At 42.8% G+C, this 21,912-nt stretch overlaps 3 protein-coding genes across 4 annotated transcripts; all 3 read left to right on the top strand.

The window, feature by feature from the left end:
- The first annotated feature begins 715 nt into the window (after positions 1 to 715).
- On the top strand, positions 716 to 4,262 carry LOC108084733 (BTB/POZ domain-containing protein 7). Its single transcript, XM_041774834.2, has 3 exons — positions 716 to 1,165; positions 1,233 to 3,926; positions 3,992 to 4,262. Exons 1-3 carry the CDS (start codon positions 716 to 718, stop codon positions 4,142 to 4,144), a joined length of 3,297 nt encoding a protein of 1,098 aa, XP_041630768.1. The 3' UTR covers positions 4,145 to 4,262.
- A 1,280-nt stretch (positions 4,263 to 5,542) lies between these two features.
- Ranbp16 (Ran-binding protein 16) lies at positions 5,543 to 11,120 on the top strand. Its single transcript, XM_017181309.3, has 17 exons — positions 5,543 to 5,814; positions 5,876 to 6,271; positions 6,356 to 6,585; positions 6,670 to 6,769; positions 6,826 to 7,041; positions 7,119 to 7,265; positions 7,443 to 8,122; positions 8,184 to 8,476; positions 8,609 to 8,762; positions 8,826 to 9,231; positions 9,303 to 9,441; positions 9,510 to 9,587; positions 9,657 to 9,718; positions 9,841 to 9,980; positions 10,313 to 10,432; positions 10,592 to 10,662; positions 10,728 to 11,120. The coding sequence occupies exons 1-17, from the start codon at positions 5,812 to 5,814 to the stop codon at positions 10,775 to 10,777; spliced, it is 3,285 nt and encodes a 1,094-aa protein (XP_017036798.1). The 5' UTR covers positions 5,543 to 5,811; the 3' UTR covers positions 10,778 to 11,120.
- Positions 11,121 to 12,003: 883 nt separating this feature from the next.
- pot (papillote) lies at positions 12,004 to 21,912 on the top strand. Of its 2 annotated transcripts, none has more exons than XM_017181244.3 (7): positions 12,004 to 12,175; positions 16,986 to 17,191; positions 17,253 to 17,336; positions 17,410 to 17,547; positions 17,606 to 17,745; positions 17,816 to 20,027; positions 20,319 to 21,912. In XM_017181244.3, exons 2-7 carry the CDS (start codon positions 17,018 to 17,020, stop codon positions 20,463 to 20,465), a joined length of 2,895 nt encoding a protein of 964 aa, XP_017036733.1. In that variant the 5' UTR covers positions 12,004 to 12,175; positions 16,986 to 17,017; the 3' UTR covers positions 20,466 to 21,912. The 2 variants fall into 2 exon arrangements, with proteins under 2 accessions (XP_017036733.1, XP_017036750.1); XM_017181261.3 differs by lacking the exon at positions 12,004 to 12,175 and adding an exon at positions 15,918 to 16,056.

The following is a 21,912-nucleotide window of genomic DNA, read 5'->3' as shown; positions in this document are numbered from 1 at the left end:
GATGTTCATCATAAGTTATTTAGATCAACGTGAAAAGAAAATATAATTATTTGATCAAACTTTTAAGATCTCTAAAATGGTTTCCTTTGGAATTTATGTTTTCTTCAACATTTGTGATATAAATCGATATTTTGCTTGTTATATCGGACTTAATCGAAAGATAAAAATGGATTTCAACTATTTGATATTTATATACAAGTTTTACTCATTTATTAGTTTACTGAAATTAATTTAATTAATTTACACAGCTTGATTTACAATCAGAATCCAATTGGAAGTTTTTTATAACAAATAACAGGTTAGAAAAACAGGTTAAAAAGAAAATACGATAATTTTATCAAACTTTTATGATCTGTAAAATCGTTTCCTTTGATATCTATAAATCGTAACATTCCTTGATATATATGACCATTATAACTAGATTTAAGTCATAATTGCTTTCGCTCTTTAAAAAGAAAAATCCTAGAATCCCTTCAACATGCTGCAGCCTTGAAATATAAAAATGTATAATTTTATAAATTTTGCTTTCAGAATCTGGTTGTATTAATACAAAAAAGGAAAACCCCTTTTGATGGTTACCGCCTGCAAAAGGCTGTCCAGAGGAGAGCCCCCGGCGATCACATTCTAAACAGTCGTGCATCCAAGGACAAGATGTAATCCTGATGTGAAACACAGCATCCGAATTAGTATTTATTGCACGAATAATAATATTACGATGGGAGCCAACAGTTCGAGCAGCAGCTATCCCACGCTCGCATCAGGTGGCGGAGGAGGAAGCGTGGCAAATAATAATTCTAGCAACAATCCCAATGGAAACGTATCAGCAGTCGTCCTGCCCATGAGCATGGCCGGGATGTCAACGGCGGGCGCTGTGGCAATGACAACTGGCAGCGGCAGCTTGGGCGGCGCGCCTGGGATTGTCATCAGCGGTGGTGGTGGTGGTGCAGGCGGGGCGGCGGCACAACATTATCATCATCGCGATCAAAGGCGGAAGCGGGCTACGGGCTTTGCCACACTCAAGCGAAAATTCATACGTCGCAGACGCTCATCAAAGGCTTGTGATCACGCGCGCGTCCTACGAGATTTCGTGTCCGATTGGGCGCCCATTGAACTGGCCGCCCTCTGCGAGGAGTTTGAAGCCTTGTCAGCCCTGAGGGACTTGTCGGTTAGCAAAAACAACCATTTCTCCTTGTTTAACTTGGCTTTTATATATATATATTTGAATGTTTTAGGTGCAAGCTGAGCTGGCACGCCCGCCGGCCACAACGTACAAACAGGATCTGGCCGCTCTCTATGACCAAACATTGTGCACGGACTGTGACCTTGTGTTTCGGGGAACGATATTCTCAGTCCATCGTTCGATATTATCAGCACGATGTGTGTATTTTCGAGACCTGCTGGCCGGATGTCCGGGCTTCGGAGCGCGTATCTGTCTTGAGTTACCTACATCGCCCATAGATGTGCAACTGTTTTCGTCGTTATTACGCTACCTATACACCGGTGACCTTTGTCCGCACGATCCCAACATCGATGTCACACTCTTGCGTCAGCTGGGCAAGGATTTTGGGACACCAAATCCGCTGGAACACGATCTGCGCTATCTGCTGGAAACGGGTGACTATGCGGATGCGGCACTTGTCTTCACAGCGGACGGATCCAATGATTATCTCCGGCAAGACTCTGGGACATCGGAGTACGGGTTCCGGCCAAAGATTGAGCTGCCATGCCATAAGGCGGTGCTGAGCGCCCGCTCTCCGTTCTTCCGCAATTTGATAGCGCGTCGCACGCGGAATATTGACGAGTATGTGGAGCGATCGCTGCATGTGCCCACGCGGATTGTGCTGGACGAAACGGTTATACCGAAGCGCTATGCCCGAGTTCTGCTGCAGGCCATCTATCTGGATTCGGTGGACTTGAGCTTGATATTGCGAGGCGTGGGATCGGGGACATCGGCGGGATCCCTGGGCGAGGTGCATGCCCTGACCAATACGGGACGTGTGCGACCCACCACGCTGGAGGAGGCCATGGAACTGTATCAGATTGGGCGGTTCCTAGAGCTCGATATATTGGCTCAGGGCTGTGAGGACCTAATACTCGAATGGCTATCGATTGAGACGCTGCCCACGGTCCTCAAGTGGGGATGCCAGCCGCATGGATCGGCCTGGGTCTTCCGCCAGGCGTGCCAGTATCTGCGCGAAGAGTTCTCCGCGGTGAGCGCTTCGCCGGTGCTGCATCAGTTGGACAAGGCACAGCTAATACACATTTTGCACAGCAATTTTCTGCAAGCCTCCGAACTGGAGGTGCTGCAGGCTGTCCTCAAATGGGGCGAACAGGAGCTCATCCGACGCATGGAGGATCGTGAGCCCAATCTGTTGTCGCACACCGCCCATTCGGTGGCCCGCAAGGGTGTGAAAAAGCGCGACCTGAGTGACGTTGAGTTGCGGGAAATACTCTCGGAACTGTTGCCCTTGGTGCGCATGGATCATGTCCTGCCGCCGCACTGCGAGGTCCTCTGCCAGGCCATTCGTCGGGGTCTGGTGAGCACACCGCCCTCGCACATGATTGGTGACGACAGGGAGAATTTACGGATCAATGCCTGGATTCGGGGCGGCAAGAATCAGGGATTATACGTTCGCCCGCGTCTCTTTATGCCGTATTTCGAGGAGGTGAAGGCGCTGCTCCAGGATCGCATGACCTCCTCCCATCACCAGGCGGAACTAATGCGAATGCGACGCTCCCGACATGCCCCCGACATCCCGGACACCCTGTACATGGTGTCGCATATGAAGTCAAAGGTGAACAGTGATCTCAGCGCTAACGAAAGCCGAAGGAGTACTGGCGACGGCCACCTGGACATGATGCTGCGGGGAGGCGGAGCAGCTGCTATACCGCCGCCGGATAACCAAACCCTGCTGGCGATGCGCAAACGGGAGCACAAGCTCCGCCAGTCGCCGATGTGCCAGCGAGCCTTGTTGCTGCCGTTGTCGTCGAAGCATGAAATCGATCGGCAAATTCGTTTGCGGGTTGTCCGCGAGTTCAATCTGCCGGATGAGGTGTCCGATCTGTTGGAGCACTCACTGCTCCAGGCCAACGAGGGCCGCGGCGGCGGCGGCGGTGAGACGCATTCAGCGGAGGAGACCTGCGGCGGGCTCGTTGTGGCCTCGACCACTCAAACCGAGGACTGTTTGCTGGAGGACGAGGATCAAAGTCCGCCGCCATCGCCAGCGGCCACGGGATCAATTCCGCGGCACACAAATGTTGCGGCACCTGCCGCCGCATTTCTATCCTCCTCGTCGATGGGCTCATCCATATCGTCGTGCGGCACAGACATTGCCGCTCACCCGTGCTATAGCCGCAATCTCACCTTCCCACGCCACCACTCGAACGGTCTAATTGGCGTGGCCAGTATTTTTGGATCCACCTCGGGCCCAGCGGCTCTGCAGTGCAGCTATGCGCGGCTCTCGTCGACGGTGCATCATCATCAGCGCAACGATCTGCCCGCCTTGATTACCGAGGGAGACTTTCGGTTCCCGCATGGCGGCGGCAATGGTCTGGGGCTGGACATGGGCATGGGCGCCGAGGGTGGCGGCGGTGGTGGAGGTGGCGTCGGCGGCGGCGGTGCTTGTGGCCTGGACACAGGCAATAGTCATCTTTCCGAAATGATGCCGGATGTGGCGATGGCTACAGCCTCATTGGGGCAGCTTCATTTGACAAGCGGCAATGGAGGCGGAGGAGGTGGTGGTGGCGGCAACGGCGGCGGCAACGGAAGTGGTGTGCGCGGCAATGGACATGGACATGGACATGGACGCGGTGCAGTTGGCAGTAGCAACGACATGCCCGAGAGTTTGCAATTAGATTTGGGCGATGGGCCAAGCCCACATATAATTGGGAATGCAGCTAGTGCTATGACATTACGAAATATACAGGTTGGTAATCAATTTTATAGTGTATTTTTTCCATTTTAAATAATATTTTCAAACTCCATTTGTAGCATCAACTGCCACAGAATAACTATCATCACTTTATGCAACGTTCGAATTCGCCATTTGAAATCGTGCGGCAGGGGCAGCCATCGCCAACATCACACCATCCCCAGCAACAACATTCCGGGACATTCAATTCCGGACCCCCAAGGTTTTTATAGAGGTTGCGAGTGGCCCCCGATCACGGTCATTATTTTAGCATGCCTTTCTGAACAAAAAATCCAATAAAATTAAATCTAAAACAGTCTAGACAAATAAAAAATACAAAAATAAATAATACTTGCTACTGGTTTTCCCTTTTTTAAAGACACCAACACTGGAGTGGGCGATTCTTTTGGGGCTGTTCGAAATTTTGAAAGGTATTTAGTCACTTTATGAACTATAGAATGTGACCCGAAGACTATCACGAAACGATTACTCAGCAGACAAAGAATCGGACGTACTGCGAATGGACCCGAAAAATGTCTTCTAAAAATATGAATAACGGACAAAGAATTAAACTTGCCCCATTAGTTTCGCTAAACGCTCAAAAATGGACGCTTAAACGGACAAATAGCGGACGAATATCGTAAATTCTCAGGATTATGGCCGCTAATGATGTCGTAAAACGGTTCGAAATCGAAATTGTATTATTATTATTTATATTCCGAAAATTATAGCATTTTCTGCCACAAAACCTATCGTTTATGAATCTGAATCGGTCTTTTTGTCCGCCTGAAATCCGCAAAACTATCGATTTTAATATCATAAACGAAATTTTTGTCTAATGGATAGAAATATTTATAAAGTAAAAAGGTAGGCATAATCTTAATAAATATTAAGAAATAATATTAAAAAGATTTTCAAATTGTATTATTTAATTTTATAAAAAAATGCATTTGACGAACGGAATTACAAAGGCAGCCCCTGTATGAAATTAAATAAAAGTTAAAGTTTTTTAAACTAATTGCCATAATAATTTCTATTTTAGATTTATGTATTCTTTTTTTTTTAATTACAATTCATCAGTTGCATGGCAATTAGCTGTTATTTATGTATATTGTTTTTTGCATATAAGGCCTGCTCCGGTAATCGAATTCATATACATTTTTCGATAAGTCTATCGCATAAAGTTATCGCCATGGCTGACGATGAGAAAACGAAACATTCCGATAGCAAATCGATAGCAAAAACTAAATCGTACGAGTACGATTTCGCCCAAATCCAAATCGAAATCGAAAAAAAAAAACGATTACCGGAGCATGCCGGCGCCGTAAATCCTGCTATACCGTCTAAGTGTTGGACGGTAAAAATTGATGTGGCTCGGTGGGAATGGCTGGTAAAGAGTATGCAGTTGAAGACAACTAATAAGAAACAATAAGAAGAAGCCGGGGTTTTGGCAAATATCTTTGGCATGCAAATATCTTTGGGCCAACGTTGAAAACCATAAATGTATAACTATTAAAGGCTATAATGTGCCAGGAAATGCTGCATTTCTTACTTGAATGGTTCAACAAGTGCATTAATGTGGTTGGGCATTTTCAAGTCGCATGCTCTGGTCACACTTGTCGTTTGTTTTAAGAACAATTTGGTGTTTTGTTTTCATTATTAACCTGACATTAATGAAAACGCTTTGAAACTTAAGCAGCTGATTGATTGATGGTTTTTGGTAAACCAATACTTTTAATAACCCATTTGCTGGCGGGGCCGCTCCACACTGCGTAGAGTTAGTAAGAAATATACATATTTTGTAAGCCCCCAGTATATATTAGGAAAAGCAGGCAAGCGAAACTGAACTTTATAAACTACTGGAAATCCACCTGCTCGCCATTCGGAATAACATTGTATAATGGTTGGTATATACACTGCAATTTGACTCGTGCCGAATGTAAACATTGCATTGCGCTCTTCAGGACATACAACAACTCGAGGTGCTCTGCAAACAACTATACGAAGCCACCGATGTTGGTATTCGTGCCGAAGCGGAAAAGGCTCTGGGCACATTCGTGACCAGCCAGGATGCTCTGCCCAAATGTCAGCTCCTATTGGACAGGGCCGACTCCAGCTATGCCCAGCTGCTGGCCGCCTCCACGCTCACAAAGCTCATCCAGGGACTGAGTCTGGAGCAGCGAATCGACATCCGAAGCTATGCCCTTAACTACCTGGCCACCAGGCCCAACTTGCAGCACTTTGTCGTTCAGGCATTGGTCACTCTTCTGGCGAAAATAACAAAATTTGGATGGTTCGATAGTTTTAAGGGGGAAATGGTATTTCAAAACCTGCTGGAGGATGTGAAAAAGTTCTTACAGGTATGTGTATGCACAGTCGATGAGTCCACGTCCACGTCCACCGCAATTACTTATTTATACTTGTATACTTATATTTTTGTTCAGGGCTCTGTCGAGCATTGCACAATCGGTGTCCAAATCCTATCACAATTGGTATGCGAAATGAATTCTATTGTGGAGATAGATGTGCACTTGTCCTTTTCAAAAAATAGAAAAATCGCAACATCGTATCGCGACCAGCAGCTGTACGACACCTTCTTGTTATCCTGCTCGTTGTTGGTCACGGCTCGTGACAATAGCAAGAACCTCAATTACATGGATGAGTCGCAGCAAGCGTGAGTATTATCAAAAGTTTCAAAATAATCCTCTTAGTCATTATATTTGTTTATAAATTAATATGAATTTTGCTCTCTTTCCAGACTTATATCCCATGTTTTGCGTCTCACGAAAAATTGCCTAAGCTTTGACTTTATTGGCAGTTCGACCGATGAATCGGCCGATGATATGAATAATGTTCAAGTACGTATGCAATTAATTTTGTTGGAATTCGTTATTGATTTGGTCCTTATACTTAGATACCCACAGCTTGGCGTCCTGCATTTCTAGATTCAAACACACTTAAACTGTTTTTTGATTTATATCAGATATTGCCAAATGGTTTAGCTAGCTATTCCATATCGTGTTTGGTTCAAATGACATCTGTGCGTCGATCTCTTTTTAGCAATTCCGAAAGAACGAAATTTTTAACACATTTGGTTGAGGGCGTCAAAGATATTCTAACTAACTTGCACGTGAGTACTTTTATGTTTACTTCAATTCTTTTCTTTTCGAAAAAAAAAAAAAAACGAAATACTAATCATGTTTTCAGGGCCTGAGTGACCCAGATAACTACCACGAATTCTGCCGTTTACTGGCTCGCCTTAAATCCAATTACCAACTCGGTGAACTTATAGCAGTTCCTTGTTATCCAGAAGCAATCGAACTGATAGCCAAGTTTACGGTACAATCGCTGCATGTATGTATACCCCAAATCCCACCAGATATTATTGACGGTCCTTGCTTTTAGTCGAGGAAAGGCTATTCCTTTTCTAGAAAACAATCAACTGTTAAATGCTCTGCTCTGGATATCATCAATAGTCTATACAAAACCTCTCTTAACCCCCTCTTTAACCCCTCTTTGCACCCCCTTTAGCTGTGGCTTTTCGCACCAAACAGTGTACATTACCTGCTTACGCTCTGGCAGCGCATGGTGGCCTCGGTGCCCTATGTAAAATCCCCAGATCCGCATTTGCTGGGCTCCTACACACCGGAGGTGATCAAGGCCTACATTGAGTCGCGTATAGATGCCGTTCCGGTTATCGTCCGTGATAACCTGGAGGATCCCCTGGACGATCTGTGCATGGTGCAGCAGCAGCTAGAGCAGCTGTCGGTGATCGAGAGGTGCGAATACAACAAGACCTGCGGCCTCCTGGTCCAGCATTTCGATCAGAAGGCACGCGAATACGAGAATCTGGTGCAGATGCCCAATGCCAATCCCATAGACATCACCGTGCATGAACTGCAATTGACTTGGTTGGTCTACATCATCGGTTCGGCGATAGTTGGCCGCCTCTCGGTGACGACAAGCGACGAGCATGACTCGATGGACGCGGAGCTGGTGATAAGAGTCCTGCAACTGATGAGTCTGACCGATGCCCGACTGCCGCAGGCTGGCTGCGAGAAGCTCGAGCTGGCCATACTCAGCTTCTTGGATCAGGTCCGGAAGATGCATAGCAGTGAGCAGACGCAAAAGGCGAATGTCTACAAGAGACTGAGCGAGGTCTTTGGTGTTAGCGACGAGCAAATGCTATTGAGTTTTATAAATCGTAAAATGTGAGTGTTGAATTCTTAAATTTCTTAAGTTTATTTGCTATTTAAATGTCTTTACTTTTAGCATTACCAATTTAAAGTACTGGGGACGGTCGGAGCCCATTATAACCAAGACTCTGATGCTACTCTCGGATCTCTCTGTGCACTTCAATTCCGTGCGCAAGCTGGCGCGACTCGAGGAGGTGCAGTTTATGCTGACGCATCACACCAGCGAACACTTTCCATTCCTGGGAACGAACTCCTCGCTGAGTGAAATGCGTTGCCGCACCATGTTCTACACATCACTGGGGCGACTGTTGATGTTCGATTTGGGGGAGGACGAGGAGAGATTCTATAATTTTTTGGCGCCATTAACGAGTGAGTACATGAGAATGGGAATGGGTTGCAATAATTTCACATAACATAAATCAATTGCTTCAAATAAATGTAATCAGAATATATCTCTTATTAATATGAATACTCGTAATTTTATCTCTCTCTTGAAACCAGATCAATTCGAATCACTTAGAACTGTGCTAATGGGCGCCAATAGCTTCCCGAATGATGAGGCTAAAAAGGCCATCATTGGCCTGGCTCGCGACCTGCGCGGCTTGGCCCTGCCGCTCAACGCTCGTATTCAGTACACAATGCTCTTTGAATGGCTGTGCGTATGACTCTCTCTCTCTCTTTCTGGAATATAATTTTAATTTTTGTATATAATTTGTAGATATTATGCAGACTATTTGCCCATATTACTGCGGGCAGTGGAACTCTGGGCCCATGATCCCGCCGTAACAACGCCAGTATTAAAACTTTTCGCTGAACTAGTACATTGCCGCACACAGAGGTTGGCCGGCAATGTGTCCAGTCCCATGGGTATTCTATTATTTCGCGAGGCCTCCAAACTTATCTGCATATACGGCAATCGGATTTTGCATCTCGATGTGCCGCGAGACCGTCTGTATCCGATGAAACTTAAGGGCATCGCCATATGTTTCTTGATTTTGAAGAACTCCCTCGGCGGTAACTATGTGAATTGTGGGGTTTTCAAGCTCTACGGGGATGATACATTGGACAATGTCCTGAATATAATAGCCAAGCTAATACTCTCCATTCAGCAAAACGATTTAATTGTGAGTATATATTTAAGCAATTTGTGTGGATTTGGATTTTGAGAAACTGAATTGAATATTTACTATTCCAGGAGTACCCAAAACTGTCGACGGCGTATTACAATTTGCTGAATTGCCTTTCGCAAGATCATGTCACATACCTCGCAGCCCTGGAGCCCTCGGCCTTTGTGTACATCTTGAAGAGTCTAACAAAGGGTCTGGCCGCATTGGGTGGGTTTTTTTTATATTCATTATTTATGATTTATATTAACTATTATAATTATTATTTGAATGTTTAGATTCCGCCATTTATATAAGTTGCTGCACAATTTTGGATAGCATCGTTTCATACATTTTTAAGCAGCTTCAGCTGAAAGGTAATCTATACTTGTTATTTTATTTCAGAAAATCATTTAGAAACTAAACTATGAACTATGTCCTTTCAGTTTCCACATTTCCAAACAAAAAACTTCGCAGCTTAACGCAGGAGAATGCCCAGTTTCTAAAGGTAAGTTTACATTTTTTGAGTCACAAGATAAAATACAAATAATAAAAATAATTAAATATAAAATCTAAAAACTAAAGTTCTCAGCTTTAACGAACTTTAATCTGGCTTCCTTTGCCTTGCAGGTTGTTGAGATTAACTCGGAGTTGCTGCAGAGCATGATGTCGTCGTTATTGAACAATGTTTTGGCCGAGGATTGCCGAAATCAATGGTCCATGTCGCGTCCTTTGCTGGTGCTTATATTACTGTACGAGGACTATTATCGGTAAGTGTGAAAAGTGTAACGCAATACCAGGGATTTAGATTATAATACCATCTAAGGGTTGGAAATAACAAAGCCTTAAATATATAAAATTTCAATTCGGAAATTCTTTACTTGAAACGGTTCGCCTTGTCTTCAAGTTTTAATATTTTTCATTGGTTACCACTTGAAAAATGCTAGAACTAGTTGGGAATTATAGTTTATATTTTAATTATTAATTATTATTATACATTTAATTATTGATATATTTATTTATTTATCCATATTTATATTGATATATTTATAAATGAAATCTGAAACTTAAACCTTAAACTTAACGAATTTGTTAATTGCAGTTCACTTAAGGATAGGATTATCTGTGGACAGCCTGTGGAGAAGCAACAGACCATGGCGCAGTGGTTTGATGATCTTATGTTTGGAATTGAGCGAAATGTGTCCAGTAAAAACAAGGAAAAGTGAGTTTCAGATATAACAATATATTAATGCTAAAGTCCATATTCAATTTCACATACAAAATAGATATATTAAATATAAAAGTTAAATGCGATTTTATTCTTTTAAAAAATATATATCTAGCTCTAGACTTGATCATAATTTGTCTTTCTTTGCTTTAGGTTCACGCAAAACTTGTCGACATTCCGACGCGATGTTGTTAATTTGCCAAAATCGATAGCTTATCTATCAGGTGCGTAGTTGCAGTTTTATAATTTAAGAATAATAGTAAATACAATTGTTTTTTTTTTTTTGTAGAGAATTCCTATCAGGCGTACACTGAAACCAACTACTCAATCTCGGTCTAAAAAAACAATGCCGAAAACCAACAAAGAATTGATTGGTTGAGATATGACAGAAACCAACTCCTTCCCCCCTTCCATGATTATAGTTTTTTCGGAGAGAGACGAACATTTACATTTTCAGTTTATTTTTGTATAAAATATAAACAAATAAACAAAAAAAAAAAAAAAACAGGAATGTGTATGCTGTCATAAGTCCTGCCGTATGCACATGTACCACAATAACTATAACAATAAAATAACAGATTCTTGTACAGTCTTTGCCAGCGTAAAGAAATTAAGTATGTAATTGTTTATAAATTAGGAAATAAGTTGGAATTTAATAAATTTTCGGAGATTTCATTTAATATATCAAGATTTTCTTTTCGTGGTCGAGCAAATTGTTTGTGTTCTTATTTTTGGAATAAGAATTACAAATTGGTACTGTTCTTTTTAAGGAGCTTTATATACTGAAATATATATATGTATATATATACATATATATATATAAACATTTTAAAATGGCTTTTGCTAAAATTGGTAAATTTGCAGAACTCTTGTTAGTTACATCTTATTGTAAAAAAAGTTCAACCACAGTTTCAACAACAATTTCAACAACAAGCTATTTTCAATGCAAAATATATTTTTCAAAATTAAATAAAACTCCACAAAAATGGTATATTTTCAGAGTGCAGAATTCTTTTTAGTAACGTCTTACATATTGTAAAAAAAAGTTCAACAACAATAACTTACCGATCGCTAAATTGTTTAATAAAGAAATTTTTATAAAATTTTGAAACATTTTAAAATTGCTAAAAGCTATTATATTTTAAGGTTCAGGAAATGAGGGAATAAAATGTGATTTATAATGTATTTGTTGCATATTGCATATTTAAAAGTCATGAAATTCATGGCATAAACTTGGTAAAAGTTTGTAGAGCAAGCCAAAAAAATTGTTCAAATTGTTGGGGAATTGAGCAGAATCAAGCCGGAGCTGGAAAATAACAATACATCAGAGAGAAAGAGAGAGAGAGAGGAATCGGCAAATTGCTCAGCTGGGGAGAGACAAAAAAACAAAAAAACAAAACACTTTGATGAACAAACTCCAACACAGACACTCAGCCTCAGACCCCGACTCGGGCGCAACTTGGCCCGAAAGCTGTGAGCGGCGGCGGAGCGGCGTTGGAGCGGAGCAAGCCAGTGCTGTGGCCTGGGCTGGGGGGCCAGTTTGCCAGATTGCCGAGCAGCCAACTCAGTCGCTAACAGGTAATCCGCTAGAGCGCGTTCGGGCACGGATAAAAGTTAGAGAGACGGTTCGCTTGTCTCCGCAGTTCGCACAGAATCGGCATAAATTAAGCCCACAACAAATCAACGAACGAAGATCAACGGCTACGGCGCCTAAGCGCGACTCCAAACATAAAAAAAGTATATACAAGCTTTTCTCTGTTTCTTCGCATTATCTTTTTTTTTGCTTTTTGTAATATTTCTTTTTTTTTTTTTCTCTGCTTGTAATATTTCCGGTAACCTGGTAAGATACTAACAAGAGTGCGGTCCGTGTTAGTAGCTTACTGGGAAAGCATTAATTCGGTTTTTGTTGTTTTCACTCTGTGGAATTACTAAAATAAACAATGAGCGCACAGTCGTCGCATTCGCACGATCTGCATATAATGTGAGGAGTAACCTTTGAAAAGGAAATATATATGTACTTGTTTCAGTTATTTTTTTCTTGTGTATTGTGAGATGATGTGATGTGCAACGCGGGATAACACTTCTGAGAACTATTGAGACCGGACCGGAAATTGACATTACTCACAAAATTGGATAGTAAAAATAGTACAACCACTGAATCACCCATAAAAAAAAGGAAAGAGGGAAAGAAAATAGAAGCTGTAAGCCGAGTCTGAACTAATCTGATGCCTGAAGTACAGTAATTGCCTCACTGAATAAATTCTTTCGAAAGTTCCACTCTTTATTGTTGGCCCATTGTCCGCGGAAGTGGGTCTAATCGCATTGATGGGTTCATTAAAATTGATTTTGACCGCCTTATCGAGATTTTCCATTGAATATAACCTGTATTCTTTTGATCGTAGTAGGAAAAGGCCGACTATAGTGGCTTCACAAAAATTCCAATACATTTTCTGCTTGTAATCGTCGGTTTTTTAAAGCTTTATCTCAAAAAGTTAATTGAAATCTGTTTTTTAAATGTTTGGAAAACCAAAACTCAACTTTAATGTAGCCGAAAAATATTTAATTTAATTTATATTTAAGCATTAAATATTCTTAACGAAATGCCTTTGCTTTAGGAATATTTAATGATTAAATATATTGTTTAAATTTCAATCAAATAAAAACTAGTTACAATAAATACGTTAAAGAAATATTTTCACAAAGAAAATCTCAACTTCTTTCTTATAATTATTTTTTTTTTAATAAATTTCTTTACCGTATTTTTAATAATTTTAGAAAATTTCTACTTTTCAACAGCTTTAACGCAATATTGAAGTCATTATAGCCATTTAATATTGTAAACAAATTTTAAATATAGCAGAAAATTATTTTTTTATCGAATTACACTTAACTTGACCTTTTCTTACTTGTTAATTTTTGTTGAAATATATTTGTTTGATTTAATAATTCAATTTTTTTTAGACAAAATTTCAATTAAAGTTTTCTAAAGTATATATATATCTACTCACAACTTCTAATCATTGATTGTTCATTTACGTTATGTATATATGTATGTATATATATAGATATATATATAGTGCCCACTTGTGGGCTTCGAAAAGTTGGAATATTGCCGAAACGCTGCTGCTTGCCAGAGCAGAACACTGGCTTTGAGACAGTGGCGTGGCAGTGTATAATGAGAGGGGATTTCGGCTGCCCACCCCCCAAGAAATTCAATTTAGTATACATGTCTGATGTAAGTTTTAAGCGATTTTTATTATTTATTTGAGGAAAAACCCCCTCTGAGACAAGCCCTGCCTACGCCCCACGGTCAATGACGTTTAAGCCAAGTTGTTAAGGTTGGCGCAAGCTCCCAGAGAGCCAAGAGCTGACAAGAGGGAGAGGGAGTATTTAAATAGGCGTACAGCGCATGCGTACCTGACCGCTGACGCTTTTGGCCCTCTCTTAATTCGTACACATAACAAAAATGACAGGTTTGCATTACGCAAATATATAATAATTATTTACATATTGGGGATAAATAAATTCTAACTTGAGCTTTATAAGGAATTCAATTTTAAAATATGATTTGATAAGTTTTACCTTGGAATTCATGGATGGAAATCCATTTAAATTTACAAGGGTTTATATTATGAAATCAAGCATATATTTAGGGCTTATATATTATTAAATAAATATATATACATATGTATGTACAAGTTACCAACAAGTAAGCCTTTGCCATGGTAAAATTAATCTTAGATTTAAGTGTAAAAAAGTTCAACAACAATTTCAACAACAATAACAAGCTTTTTTCAAAGCAACAAATATTTCGAAAAATGAAATACAAATCCACAAGAATTGTATTTTTTAGTTGGGTACATGTAAGTTACATCTTACATCTTGTAAAAAATGTTTAACAACAATTCCAACAACAATTTCAATTACAACAACAAGCTATTTTCAAAGCAAAACATATTATATACAATTCCACAAAAATTGTATATTTTCATAGTGTAGAATTCTTGTTAGTTACATTTCAGTGGGAACTAAAGACCCACAACTAAAGTATGCGGAAAACGATATTTGGCATCAAAGCTCTATATATATTTAGCTCATCTCTTCCACTCCCAATATTATTTATGCAATCGGCTATTGCACATGATGTTCCGTTCCACATGTAATCGTATTCCCTTAAACATGTTAGTGGTGCCCAAACTCTCCACCCATCGCATCGCCTAATCATTAAACCAGAGCTCAGCCCAGCTCGGGAGTGAGCAGCAGGAGCGACGAGTTAAAAAATAAAACCAGTTTTTCTCCCAGCTCCGAGCAACGAAGCAAGACTATCTGTGTCTATATAAAAGTATCTATATAGCCGTGCTTTTGTATCTGTATCTGAGAGTGTGCGTGTGTGTGTCTGTCTGCGAAGCTGCATGCCTACCTGTACACACACTGCCTGTGCATACAGATGTAAAGGTGTGGTATGTGCAGCCATGACGTTAGGTGTGTGTCGAAACTTTTGTACACACACACATGGCTCTCTGAAAACTTTGAGCTATTTTTTTGTTGTATTCTTTTGAAAACATTCGCGTGATGCCGTTTAATTCATTAGCCAAAAAATACATAGATACATCACATTTGCCTTATTATATAACATATTCAACATACATTTTTCGCATTAAAGTAGTACACCTGGGACACGCAAGGTTTTCTAGAATATCTTTTAATTTGTTAATATATATATATATATATTTTGATATCTTAGAAACTTCAATATGTGCAATTTGTAGTTTTTTTTCTATATATTTTCCCTGCAAAAATTGACAAAAAGAATATATCTATTTTCGAGGTAGCAAAAAACAAGTTCTAGCAACATTTGGCTCTTAGCTCTCATTGCACGGTGACGCATACCAATAATATTGAAAATGTTTGTCTGTAAATTCGCGAGAAACAGCCTTGACAAATCCAGATTTCTGCGTGTACTGGCTGAACATTCCGGTAATGGGCAGAAGGAGACGCTGTCATTAAAGCCAGCCCCTGGACCAGGTGTCACCACACACACACAACCTCCTCCTACACTTGAAAAAGTTATAAACATTCATTGAGAAATATCACTCTAAAGTCCAATATATGCCAATGTTCAAGGATAAATGGATATATTATAATATGTAATATATATTGCATTTTTTATATTATATATTATGCATTATGTCTGAAGTTTTCAATGGGATATATTGCATCATTTGCCTTAAAATTCCCAACTGGTGGGTTGGTCATTAAAGGGTTTACTGGTGGTTAGTCTGGAAAGAGCTGCTTAAGAGGTATTTCTTCTGTCCTTGAAACTAAAATAGAATAGGTAATCAGTGATACATAATTAGCAAATCCTAAACAAACTAATTCATTGATAGTTTTAAGTTCTGGTTTTTGAACTTGACAGATATTATTTAAAAATCTAAAAACAACTAGTAATTTTTAGACTTTAATTCATTTTTTTTCATTTTCATGCAAAAGAATAATATTTTTGGCAAGTGTACCAACATATAATGCTCTTGCACTCTACATGTATCTGTATCTGTATCGCTGCCGGTGTATGTATCCGCATCTACGACAGTGTGTTGATCGCGTTGGCCGCTTGGTTGGTAAGCTATAAAACTCGTTTTGCAAAAAAAAAAAAAATGGAAAACTCAAGTCAAGTAGTCTTAGTCATGGCTGGCTTTGCCTTACCTTTTGCCGTTGTCTTGGAGCCTCTGTCTTGGCCCGCTTAAGCTGGCTCGCTAGCTTGCTGGCTGGCTGGCTGGCTGGCTGGTAGCTTGGTGGCGGCTTCAAGGCAAAAGTTCCTGACAAATATGGCAAAATTGTCGTAGGTGTCTCGTCTCGCTTTATTGGTCTGTGCGAGCATCGACGACTGCTTATTACATCTCGGGTGTATTGCACAGTCTTTTATATATTTATTGCGTGTGCTGCGACGCCTTTATGCAATACTTATTGCCTTTCTGGCAGATCGGATATACATATAACTTATACACAAATGTGTATGGATATTATTTTTGCGGCTAAGCTCGTCTGAAGGCGGTCTCGGTTGGACGACCGACCTATCAATCTTGACTTTGGCATTGACCAGCAGCAGCTCTTCAACGGCGGAGAGCGCCGACCTTAATCGGTTTACAGAAGAACGCACAAATAGAAGGAAAGAAAGAAAGCCGGGAATAGATTTGGAATATATAGATTCAAAGGTTCGTTCTACGTGTGGCGTGCCTCTCTTTGTATCTTTTTATCTGCGGTTCTTTTGAAGGCAAAATATTTGGCACGAAAGTCGTTGACACAATGGAGGCGAGGCCACTTGTTGTAATGATGTGTGTGTTTTTCTAACGGTGCTTTGATTTATATATACATTTTATAAAACTTTGGAATAATTATATCCCTAAAGAAACTGGAACCTCCCCCGGAAGACTTGAGTTATTCTAGGATGTCCCAAGCTCTCTGAAGGCTCTTGAGCTCTCAGTGTGGGCCCCCCTATCTTAGTAGTAGTTTCCTTGAAAATCCTAATCCCTTTGCTTTTCCTCCCCAGCTCTCTTCCTTTTTTAGTGGTTTCCCAACGAAATGAGCTCGGACCAGAGGCCATTTGGGGACGGCTTACCCAGAGTGTTGGCCCCTGCTTTCCTGATCCTCATCTGCAGCGGACTGGCAGCGGCGCAATCGAATTACGTGCAGCATGGCGATAGCGGTAACTACACCACAAACGGGCTGCCCGAGGAGGCCACCCTGGATGGCAAGGTAGGAGCTTAATAAACAACCCTCCTCGAAGCCATTAATTAATGGTTTTCCCCCTTTAAAGGTAACCAAATTGGACGACATTAGCCCTTTGATATTCCTGAATCGAACCAAGGCCGCGCTAAACTGTGCCGCCGGATCCATGCAGGTGAGTTATGAGTGGAGTGGAGTGGTTCCTGCATCCCCTAAAAAAACGCTTTGTTTTTATACCCCCTGTCCAGGTTGATCTCAAGTTCAACGATCCGTTCCATGGCATTATCCAGGCTGACTACGATCGCAGCAGTGCCTGTCGTGTGAGCGGCAAGGGAGCCCTCAGTTACCGCCTCGAGCTGCCGCTGAAGGGATGTGGAACCATCCAGGTGAGTGTCCAGGGAGAATGGATTGGGATATGTCAACTTATATCCAAATGCCTTGCAGAATCCCACCCGTGTGTTCACCAACAACATCATAGTGCGTTTCCATGCCAATCTAGAGATGGATGGCGATGAAATCATAACCATAGTCTGCCGTTATCCGCCGCCAGTGCCCTCACTGCCGCCTGCCCTGCCAGCTCCCATGTAGGTCTCCCTTGGGTCCTTAACATAAATATCCGTACGATATATACATATATTTCTCACTCTTCCTCAGTCTCAATCCCATTGCCACGGGCTCCGTGCTGCAGCCGCCGCTGAAGAGCATCCAGATCCTGATGATCATCTGTGCCATTATGTTCCTTACGCTGCTTCTGCTGGGACTGGCCGTCTCCTACTACTGTCTGCGCAGCCGCCCTATTCCTGTGGTGCGTCGCCTGCCCATGAGCATGGGCAGCGGCTCTGAAATCACCAAGCTGAGCGGCAGCAGTGTGGGCAACATCAGTGCCTTTGAGGGCGTCAAGATACCCCGCGCCCATGCCGCCCTCCAGGCCGTCTACAGTTCCTCGGGCAGCGAGGGAGCCCTCATTCCGTCCGACTATCCCAGCGAATCGCACTCCGAGATCGAGGAGATTGACACCCGCTCGCTGCCGTTCAGCTCGGCGGGCAGCTTCGAGAACCGTGCCTTCATCCAGGAGACATCCAGCATATATAGCGATCACTATGTGCCGGCCCAGGAGATGCCAGCGGCGGCGGCTGTTATGACCACGTCCTCGCTCACCCGTCACGCCATACCCATCCAGGAGGCCGTCGCAGCCGGTTCGCCCAAGTTCGATGTCCAGGTGCGCGTCAAGAAGTCACCGCCGCCGCCGCCCTCGCCGGTAACCTCGGACACGGAGAGCGTGGCCACCCTGCGTCCCGATCGCAATAACCTGTCGACCATCATGGAGGCGTATGAGGATCGCGAGAGTGTCATGACCATGGAATCGCTGCCGCCGCACGTCGAGACCATTCACTCACAGTTCACGTACGTGCCAGAGCTGCATCCGGCTCCGCAGGTGCCGCAGACGCTACCATCGCCCCCGATGGCCATTGCCGAGCCCAAGTTCTCCGTGTACACGCGAACGCATCAGGAGGTGGTTGACGGTCGTCCAGAAACTTGGTCTGATTATACCGATGGCCCGGCACCCAGCGAGATCACCGATTTGTCCTCCGAGGCACCCGACATGACCGTGGACACGATGCACTACTACGAGGACGAGTATGTGCCGAATGTGCAGCTGCCGCCGCCAGTGACCTCGCACACCGTGGACGATGTCTATCTGCGCACGGTCACCGAGAAGAAGACCATCGAGGACATTGAGAGCCACAAGCGAAGCGTCACCGAGTACAAGAGCAAGCCGAGGGCACCGCTACCGCCGGTACCGCCGCCACCGCCCCCGGTGGATCCCAAGTTTGATGTTCGCGTGCGCAACTATCCGAATGAAAGGGAGCAGCAGCAGTGGGAGAACTTCTCGGACATCTCCAGCGCCTCTGGACTGACCCTCACGCCCAAGATGGAGCGCAGCGAGCTCAGCCTGCCGCTGGCGGAGCCGCCGGCCCAGATCCATGACAACAAGCTGAAGCTGACCAGTCCCGAGCTGGTGGGCAACATGAAGCCGATCGAGGTGCCGCCGCAGGACAAGGACGTGCCCAACTGGGATGTGCTCATACGCATCCTGGAGGAGCCGGAGATGTCGGAGGCCGGCGATGATGTCAGCTCGGTGCGTAATCTCAGCTACGACGATCGCGCCAAGTGGAAGGAGATCATCACCACCCAATCCTCGCTGCGTACTATGCTGACCGAGGCTGTGGTGCGCGAGGACTTTGAGCGCATTCGCCAGGACACGCGCTATGAGCGCATGTTCGAGCCCCAGACCTGGGACGTTATCATCCGCATCCTGGCGCCGCCCGGCGATGACGATCCGGATGTGGAAATGAGAATGCCACGGCGCGGCGGCAAGAAGGCTCCCCCACAGCCCTGGGACACGCGTTCGCGTCGCAGCTCCCTGCCCACGCTGTACGAGTATGACAGCGACGGCGGCTCCAGTGTCCGCACCATTCGCAATGATCCCGGAATGCCTGGCTTCCCGGTGTCGGCCGGTGGCTTCAACAGCGGCCAGGGACCCTTCAATCTGCAGCGTTCGCGTCGCAGCTCACGCACCTCGTACCAGACCGACCACAACGACTTCCGCTCCATGTCCGAGGTGACCGTGGACTTTGGCCGGCCGCAGCCGGACCACTCGGACAACATGAGCGATGCCAGCAGCTACTATCGCATGCAGTACTATGACGACGACGATCGTCGCTCCTTCCACCGCTCCCTGAGCCATCCTTCGCTGGCCCGCTCCGCCAGCGAGTTCACCGAGCATTGGACAGCCCCCGATCCAGATGAGATGGTGATCTCCTCCCCGGAGGGAACACCGCGGGCACGGCGAGGAGTTCGTCAGGTGAGTAATTGAAATACAAAATAAATAAAATGAACAAAATGTGTTCATTTTGTCATGAATAAAATGAACGAAATGAAGAAATTGAACTAAATGAGTAAAATAAAGAAAATATATAAAATAATGAAATAATATAAATAAAATGAACAAAATAAAAAAAAATATAATATGAAAATAAAATAAAATAATTAATAAATATAATAAAAAAAATAACAAAAATTTATAAAAAACAAACAAAATAAATAATTCATTCATCCGAAAATTGCTTTATAACTTTTAATGATTATGTTTCAGCCACTGCCCCTGACGACCCACCAAGGAAGGACGGGCGAGCGGGTTCTGGCTCAGACACAGACCCAGAGCGAATATGTGGAGACCCACAGGAGCGTCTACCATGCTGGCAAGGATATGCCCCTGCCGCCACCCCCGCGCAAGTGGTAGTGGTAGCCACAGAGACGGAGACGGAGACAAACGAGAGCGAGAGTCACTTTAATTAACAACAAACGACTAAAAACCACACGTTCCGGGAAGGGTATTAATTATGAAATTACTGTATTGTAGAGACGGGTCATCCACCAAGAAGTGGCAGGACACGAGGCCAGCCCCTTGAGTGGATGCCCTTACATTTATATGCATTCATATGTGGGTCACAAAGGACTCTGCATACTTATATATACATATATACTTACTTAAACACAACAAAAAGTGCCAATTACAATTGCCTGACGACAAAGTTAGCCACATTAATAATAATAGAAACTAAAATGTCCCTTCGATGGATGATAATGTGACTTTTAACTTTCGATTCGCTGCATTTTATAATATTTAATATCGACTCTTTCAAAGAGCAAACGCGTTAAAGGGGTTGGATACCGACCTTTATTCGATTTGTGTGTTCTGCACTCCCAACAAGTACATACATATATATTTTGGAAATATATTTCGAAGATGAAAGTGACAGAGATTAGGACAAGTATCAATTTTAGTTAATAGTAAAGCTGTTAAGCTACGCTGCCGTTGAGCATTTCGATAGACAAATATATAATACCCTTGTGTCTTCTCAATTTACCGTCCAAATTAGGTAGTTTCCAAGTCAAATGCGCTTCCTTACATTTTTCTAGTTGCTAAAGTGTATATAAAAAGTTGTCCCACAACACAAGACCAAACTCTATGCAAACTGCCACAAAAGCACTCGAGAGATTTTGAATAGAAACAAAGTTCTTTATGTGAAACGAAAGTATTACTACAGAATAGAATAGAGAAACGGTTGCAGCGTCCACCAAGGAGTTCTGGTTAGCTGCAGCCGGATAGATCGCTTGCAATATATATATTGTCCGACTTGAGCGTGACGTGCGAGGCATACAGATCGATATTAAACAGGGCTTCCGTTGGAAACACCAACAACACATATCTCTCATGATTATTCTCTTATTTTTCCGTAACTGAATACTAATACCTTAGAGACAACACGTCCCAGCGGACAAAAAGTCCGCAAAAGATATTAAATGTTGACAAAGAATCTAACTTTCCGCATTAGTTTCACTAAATGCTCAAAAACGGACGAATAGCGAATATAATAGCATTTGCTGCCAAAACCCATATCGTTTATGAGTCTGAATCGGATGTTTTGTCCGCAAAACTATCGTTTTAATATCATAAACGAAGTTTTTGTCTGCTGGGACTACCTAAAGTATATACTGAATCTCTAGTATAATTAATAAATAATTATAATATTAATAATAAACAAGGAAAAATTATGCAACACATTTATATGCGCAAATCTGCTGAAATATAATTTTAATTCCGTTTGGGGAAAACATAATTCGATGTAATCTAAATATTTCCAAAATAATTTATAAATAAATAAATATATCTACTAACAAATTGA

This window comes from Drosophila kikkawai, chromosome X, assembly GCF_030179895.1.
Source record: "Drosophila kikkawai strain 14028-0561.14 chromosome X, DkikHiC1v2, whole genome shotgun sequence".
Classification (NCBI taxonomy): domain Eukaryota; kingdom Metazoa; phylum Arthropoda; class Insecta; order Diptera; family Drosophilidae; genus Drosophila; species Drosophila kikkawai.
The sequence above is the reverse complement of the archived record's forward strand: the minus strand, read 5'-3'. Positions and strand labels throughout refer to the sequence as shown.

What these genes read in the sequence shown, in the direction of transcription:
- LOC108084733 (XM_041774834.2), top strand. Translation starts at nt 716, where the DNA reads ATGGGAGCCAACAGTTCGAGCAGCAGCTATCCCACGCTCGCATCAGGT. An exon ending in CAGCCCTGAGGGACTTGTCG is followed by an intron (nt 1,166 to 1,232) that starts GTTAGCAAAAAC and finishes TGAATGTTTTAG; the next exon opens with GTGCAAGCTGAGCTGGCACG. An exon ending in TGACATTACGAAATATACAG is followed by an intron (nt 3,927 to 3,991) that starts GTTGGTAATCAA and finishes CTCCATTTGTAG; the next exon opens with CATCAACTGCCACAGAATAA.
- Ranbp16 (XM_017181309.3), top strand. An exon ending in ATGTGAAAAAGTTCTTACAG is followed by an intron (nt 6,272 to 6,355) that starts GTATGTGTATGC and finishes ATTTTTGTTCAG; the next exon opens with GGCTCTGTCGAGCATTGCAC. An exon ending in ATCGATAGCTTATCTATCAG is followed by an intron (nt 10,663 to 10,727) that starts GTGCGTAGTTGC and finishes TTTTTTTTGTAG; the next exon opens with AGAATTCCTATCAGGCGTAC.
- pot (XM_017181244.3), top strand. Translation starts at nt 17,018, where the DNA reads ATGAGCTCGGACCAGAGGCCATTTGGGGACGGCTTACCCAGAGTGTTG. An exon ending in AGGCCACCCTGGATGGCAAG is followed by an intron (nt 17,192 to 17,252) that starts GTAGGAGCTTAA and finishes CCCCCTTTAAAG; the next exon opens with GTAACCAAATTGGACGACAT. An exon ending in AGGGATGTGGAACCATCCAG is followed by an intron (nt 17,548 to 17,605) that starts GTGAGTGTCCAG and finishes AATGCCTTGCAG; the next exon opens with AATCCCACCCGTGTGTTCAC.